This window comes from Salvia hispanica, chromosome 3 (assembly GCF_023119035.1).
Source record: "Salvia hispanica cultivar TCC Black 2014 chromosome 3, UniMelb_Shisp_WGS_1.0, whole genome shotgun sequence".
Lineage (NCBI taxonomy): Eukaryota > Viridiplantae > Streptophyta > Magnoliopsida > Lamiales > Lamiaceae > Salvia > Salvia hispanica.
This window is the reverse complement of record NC_062967.1, coordinates 12,182,369-12,188,923: the sequence shown is the minus strand read 5'-3', so window position 1 is coordinate 12,188,923 and position 6,555 is coordinate 12,182,369. Positions and strand designations below refer to the sequence as shown.

General features: G+C 36.1%; 1 protein-coding gene across 1 annotated transcript; it reads left to right on the top strand.

The window, feature by feature from the left end:
• Positions 1-3,674: 3,674 nt before the first annotated feature.
• LOC125209288 lies at positions 3,675-4,555 on the top strand. The gene is made up of 3 exons (XM_048108892.1): positions 3,675-3,897; positions 3,985-4,278; positions 4,362-4,555. The coding sequence occupies exons 1-3, from the start codon at positions 3,675-3,677 to the stop codon at positions 4,553-4,555; spliced, it is 711 nt and encodes a 236-aa protein (XP_047964849.1).
• Positions 4,556-6,555: the final 2,000 nt, after the last annotated feature.

The following is a 6,555-nucleotide window of genomic DNA, read 5'->3' as shown; positions in this document are numbered from 1 at the left end:
TGTACAGAAATTTAGAGAGAGAGAAAATCGCGTTTATATAGGTTTAAAAAAAAAAAAAAAAAAAAAATCGGCGCTGGCCGATCGGGCCTCCACAATGGCGGCTAGCGCAGAGAGAGAAAATCGCGTTTATATAGGTTTTAAAAAAAAAAAAAAAAAATCGCGCTGGCCGATCGCGCTGGCCGATCGGGCCTCCACAATGGCGGCTAGCCGATCGGCTAAGCGTTTCGGCCAGCCGACGAGCGATCGGCGAGCCCACGCCGATCCGCTCGCCGATTTTGCGCTTGGCCGACTTGCAATGGTTCGGCTAGCCGATCGGCTAGTAGCGACAGAATCGGCTAGCCGGTCGCTAGCCGACCATTGGAGATGCTCTTACAACCTCTCGGTCTCCTTGCAATTTCTTTTACCGCACAATGAGATTGTGCCATGTATATTGGTTGATATATATATTTTTTAAAATTTATATATTTTTAATATATTATATTAAAAAATTATAAAAGTTATTCTAAAATTCATAATTTTTCATCTTCTATAAATGAAGACCACATTTGCTATAGCTTTGCATAAAAAACATATTATATTTTCTCCTCCTATAATCTTTTTTGTTGGATACAATTTCATAATTTTTAGTTTCCTTTGTTGCTAACTAGTTGGGATAAATTGTGATACCATTTTTATGACAATATCGATAGTAACCTTCTCTCATATAATCACTGTCCAAGAAAAAAAAAAGAGTCCATTTTTTCATTTTAGTCTGTCCACCAAAATTAGTATACTATATATCTATGTATGATAAATTTCTCTTTAATGTTTTAGTTCTATTTTCGACTACCAGTACTATTTTTTCTTTCTATATCTTTTATTTTACCACCGTTGAATAAACTCGTGCCGTCCATATGAGGATTATTTACGTGGATGGTGGGAGTATCCTCTTCCAGTTGCTCTTCCAGTTGATTACTAAATGACATATTTCATATTTGTATCATGCAAATTGCAATAAATGATTCTACAATATTCTTTACTACAAAAAGGATCCATTCAAATCGAACTAAATGAATGTTGATCTTATTTTGTTATCATGCAAATTTCAATAAATAATTTCTACAATGTTCTTTTCTACTATAAAAAACGATATATCCATAGACATCAAACCAAAGAATGTCTTATTTTGTCACCATGAAAATTACAATAAATTATTTCTACAATATTCTTTACTAAGGAAAAGGATCTATGGATAATTTGAAATCAAACCACATGTCTTATTTTGTCATCATGAAAATTACAATAAATTATTCCTGCAGTATTCTTTACTATAGAATGATCTATTGATAATTTAATACCAAACCAAAAGAATTGTCTGTTTTTTGTTAGAATATTTACCACACTTGATTTGTAAAGTCAAGCAAATGTAAAAAATGATTAAATAGGTGATTTTTTATACGCATCTAACAATATTTCATTCATGCAATAATGTTTTGAAATTTTAACCTCCCTGGGTAGGTAAGATGATCGAGGTCTAGCTAAAATTGAGATTAAAAAGGCATAAGAGGTCACTAAAATTGCAATTAAAAAGGCAGGAGAAGCCACACAACATGAAACCCGTATATAAAGAATTGATGTCCAGTCATCATTCAAGGTAAATCTCAATGCATTTCATTTTGTGGTCTCTTCGTTTATGCAACATAATAGTTATATATTTCAATGTAAATTGCAATAATATTTCATTTCCTTCTAAATAAAAAGGATCCCATTAACATATTTCCAATATATTACTAGCATTTATGTAAATTTGAATAATACACCATTTATTGTGTTGAATTCTCAATTATAAATAGACCTATTCAAATCAAACAATGCACACAAATCAAAACTCAGATACAAAAGAGCAATAGTAAAGAGCAAAAAAAGATGTCTTATTCTGCCAAAATCTTTTTGTCTCTAGCTTTATTAAGCCAATGCCATGCTGATTTGATAGGTGATTTGTGCACCAAATCCGACTATCCATCCCTATGCAACCAAGCCCTAAGATCTGATCCTCGATCAAAGGGTGCTAATGCTCGAGGCTTGGCTGTGATCGCGGTTGACAATTCCTTGTCCACCATACAAGCCTCCATCAACGTGGTGAAGTCATTGTCCAACCCTGGCAACAAAAGGACAATCGACACGTGTATTGAGGTCTTTGGTGTTTCCGTGGACCACTTGCATGAGGCCAAGCTTTTGATACCGAAGCAAGATAGGTATAGCATCGGCACACTCCAACTCATAGGCTCGGCAGGTCTAACCAATATCGACACTTGCAGTGAAGAATTTGCATTCCGTGGAGCAAGTATACCAAGTGAATTGAAGCAAGCTACTGATAAGGCATTCGCCTTTTTTCAGTTGCTTCTGATTATTGTTAATACTTTTTAATTAGCAAATAATTGGAATTATAATAATGTGTGTGGTAATATAACCAACTATTTTTTGTTCAGCTTGATATTATACTACAGTAAATCGGTGATTTTGATTTGAAATGAAAATATACACTATCGCTTGAGTAATTTTTACCTTTTAGCCTAACTATTCTAATGTAGATAATATTTGAAGAATTTGCAGTATTTTATACTTTAAAAAAAGAGTATATATTATTAAAAACCTAATATAAAATATATGATCATATCACAAATATATAGAGACACACTAAATTTTTTTCAATAAAATAATACAATGTTAAAGTTACGTCTCTATTATTTAAGCCAGTTACAGTTACATATGCATATAACACATTATGTACATATTAATGCAAGTCCTAGTTGAACTAATTGAGTTAATTATTATTACTGGTGATAGAAGAATTAATGGCAGGAAAATTTTGCTTTTATATGTACATATCGGTTTATGAATTTTCGATATATATTAAATTGTATCGGTAATAAATAAGCAATTATCCAAAGTATTACTACTACTATAATAATAATAATAATGATATCATTGGGGCATCCACTATAGGGGCGGCGCGCCGGCCGCCCCGGAGGCGGCTTAGTCGCGGCGGTCTATAGGGGAGGAGGCGTCCGCCCCGGGGGCGGCGGGCGCGGCGAGGACGGGCCGATGGAGAGAGAAGCGCGGCGGCCGCCGTGCGGTGACGCCGGCGCGGCGGTCGCTGATTTTAATTTTTTTTTTTAATTTCGAATTTATAATGGTGTTTTTATAAATATTCCTCCCATTTTTCATCTTTTCTCCACACACATCTTCACACCCATTTCACTTTTTATCCAAATTTTCTATTTCTAAAAACTTTTCGATTATGGATGATTTGTGGAATTAAGCATGGGATTCTTTGATTCAAGAGGTACAGAGGGAGGCCGACGACGAGGAGGCGACGGCGGCGGCGATCCCTCGTGAGATTCGTCATCGTCGGACAATCCCACGAGACCATGTCGGAGCGGCTGAGCGGCTTATGGCCGCCTACTTTAGCGCTGACCCTCGTTACCCGTCTGAGATTTTTCGTCGGCGTTTCAGAATGTCGCGACCGCTCTTTACCCATATAGCGACGACATTGGCGGACCGGTTCGAGTGCTTCACGCTCCGGAGTGATTGCACTGGCCGGATCGGGCTGTCTACTTTGCAGAAATGCACCTTTGCAATTAGGCAGAGCTGCCTATGCCGGACCGGCTGATATGTTCAACGAATACCTACAGATGGGTGAGACGACTAGTCTAAATGTGCTCCAGCAGTTTTGTAAGGGCATTCGGGAAGTCTTTGGTCCGGAGTTCCTACGAAAGCCAACCCCTGATGAGTGCCAGAGACTGCTAGATATGCACGGTGCGGTGCACAATTTCCCAGGCATGATGGGCAGCATTGATTGCATGCATTGGGAGTGGAAAAACTGCCCGGTGGCGTGGAAATGCCAGTTCACTACCGGTTTCAAGCAGAAACATCCGTCGATGATCCTCGAAGCCGTTGCTGACTACCGTTTGCGGATCTGGCATGCGTATTTCGGTGTTGCAGGTTCGAACAACGACATCAACGTTCTGCAGTCGACGCCTATCTTCAATGATGAGTGTCGGGGAGAGGGTCCAGAGATCAGTTTTGTAGCAAATGGCACGCAGTATCGCGGGGATACTATTTGGCAGATGGAATATACCCTCGTTGGCCCGTATTCGTCAAGACACTTCGCCAACCGGTTAGAGCGAAGAGACAATATTTTGCGCGAAAACAAGAAGCCGCTAGGAAAGATGTTGAGCGAGCTTTTGGTGTGCTCCAAGCGCGATGGGCCATTCTACGCTGCCCGGCACGAGTTTGGCACGAAGATGATATCGCGAATATTATGGTAGCATGTATCATATTGCACAATATGATAATAGAAGATGAATGATTTGCTGCAGAACGTTGGGCGTCGGAAGATGGTGCAAGTACAAGTCACGGCGTTGCCTCCACGCCGATACAGATGGGTGTACCACGTAGTAATGAATATCTGATCCAACGTTTCGCTGATATACGCAGGAGCACAGCACATGACCAACTCCAGGTCGATTTGATTGAAGAGGTCTGGGCACGTAGGGGAGGCGGCGTAGCGTGAAGAACATGTGTGATTTTCCGTAGATCAAATTTTCGTTGTAATTTTCCCCTCACTTTAATCCGACGAAAATTTAGTTTTCAATTTTAATTTTATTGCACTAGCCGTTTTTCTCTAATTATTTATAGTCCGATAATTTTAATTGTAATTGAATTAAAATATACAACAAATAAAATAAAGTGAAATTTGTCCACCAAAAAGTGTCCACTATTGATGCGGACACTTTTTTTGTGGCTGTGGACAAATAAAATTGGGCTATGGAAAAAAAAAAAAAGTTGTCCACTAAAAAATGTCCACCTACCGTGGATGCTCTTGGCATCACACATTCACACCGGCCACCCCTGCAGTCTCGCGGGACCACAAGTAATTTGTTGCTAGAATTTAATTTGAAGGAAATTAATCACCATCAGGTTAGGCAAATGGGGTTAAATATTGTTGGACTATTTCCTTTTTGAAAAAGGAAAAAAGGAAATAATAAATTAGAGATGTGGATTGCAGCAACAATTAAGAAAAAAGTTAATTATAGCATGATTTGGCTAAGCAGCATGTTTCTAAGCGAGTGAAATTGCAGTATTGGCCACAGATATTTTCAAGTCCATGTAATTCGTGTTAGGATGATAATTAGTTTAATGTGATAAATCGTCAAATTCAAATTTAACACAGTGATATGAGTATGTTTTTGTGTTAATTAACACTTAAATAAATATAAAAACATCAATACAAAATCCATAATTGACATACTTATTTTATTTTTTTATATTTTAATATACAGAATTGATGAGTTATTAAAGTTATCATGTTAAAATAGTTAGCATTTTGATTACAAGTTTACAACTAAGTCAATATTATCTCTATTTACTTTTCTTTTCATGTTGATTTATTCGCCCGGCATAGCCCGACCCGACTCGATTTTTATGGACGAGGCCATTTATTGAAAAGTACCTCAATTAAGTTGGACACAACCCATTAAAAGTATTTAAAATTAATTTTCAATATCAGTTGTCCAAAAATCGGAGGAATCATCTGTTTCGGGAGAATGAGTAATCGGTCAAACTAGGCTAGATTATTTGCTTTTACTTTTAAATGAATAAATCTATTTGAATGACATTACAAATAGGAGTAAAAAGAATTCTACTGCAACATTACTCATTATTGAATATAATCTTTTGAGTTTGTAACTTTCAAAATGTTATTATTGATAATTTGATAAAAGAATTGTTTATACATTTGACTTTATTTGTAAACTTTTAGATTTGTTGCATTTCATGTTATTATGTCAGGACGTGTTTATCGAAAAAAAAAATTCTGGACGTGTGTTTTTAAAGCGTCTTTTTTTATACCATTCACTATTTTTTTTAATGTTTTTCATAATATATATATTATAATTTTAATACTAACTCCATGCAAAAAAAATAGATAAAGTTATAAATGACATACTACCTCCGCCCCTGAAAATTTGTCCCACTTTTCTATTTTCGTCCGTCTTCCAAAATTTGTCTCATTTCACTTTTACTATTTTAGAAAATGAACTAATGTTCCACATACTCATTCATTACTCATATTTTATTATAAAATTAGTATAAAAGTAGGACTCACATTTTATTATAAAATTAATATAAAAGTAGGACTCACATTCCACTAATTTTTTCAACTCACTTTTCATTACATTTCTTAAAACTCGTGCCCGGTCAAACTGGGACAAATTTTGAGGGACAGAGGTAGTATATTTTAATGCGCAATTGGTAAAATAAGAAAGAGGAAGTTAAAAAACGGTGGAAGTAATATTAGTTGATTGTGGGGTTCACATTTAGAATGATATATATAGGGTGAATATTTATTTAAATTTTTCATATTTAAAATTAGTTTAATTTTAATGAATAATCCAAAATAGTAAAATAATCTGATTTTTAATGTCATGAAATTGATCATACAGACAGATGGATACCTCATTCAAGCTATCTTCAAAGATCCAAGCTAGCCCGTTACAGATATACTACTACGCT

Excerpts from the sequence above, each read along its gene's own strand:
- LOC125209288 (XM_048108892.1), top strand. The coding sequence starts at position 3,675 with ATGGGTGAGACGACTAGTCTAAATGTGCTCCAGCAGTTTTGTAAGGGC. Across the intron at positions 3,898-3,984 it reads GAAATGCCAGTTCACTACCG|GTTCGAACAACGACATCAAC; the intron begins GTTTCAAGCAGA and ends TCGGTGTTGCAG. Across the intron at positions 4,279-4,361 it reads CGCTGCCCGGCACGAGTTTG|AACGTTGGGCGTCGGAAGAT; the intron begins GCACGAAGATGA and ends GATTTGCTGCAG.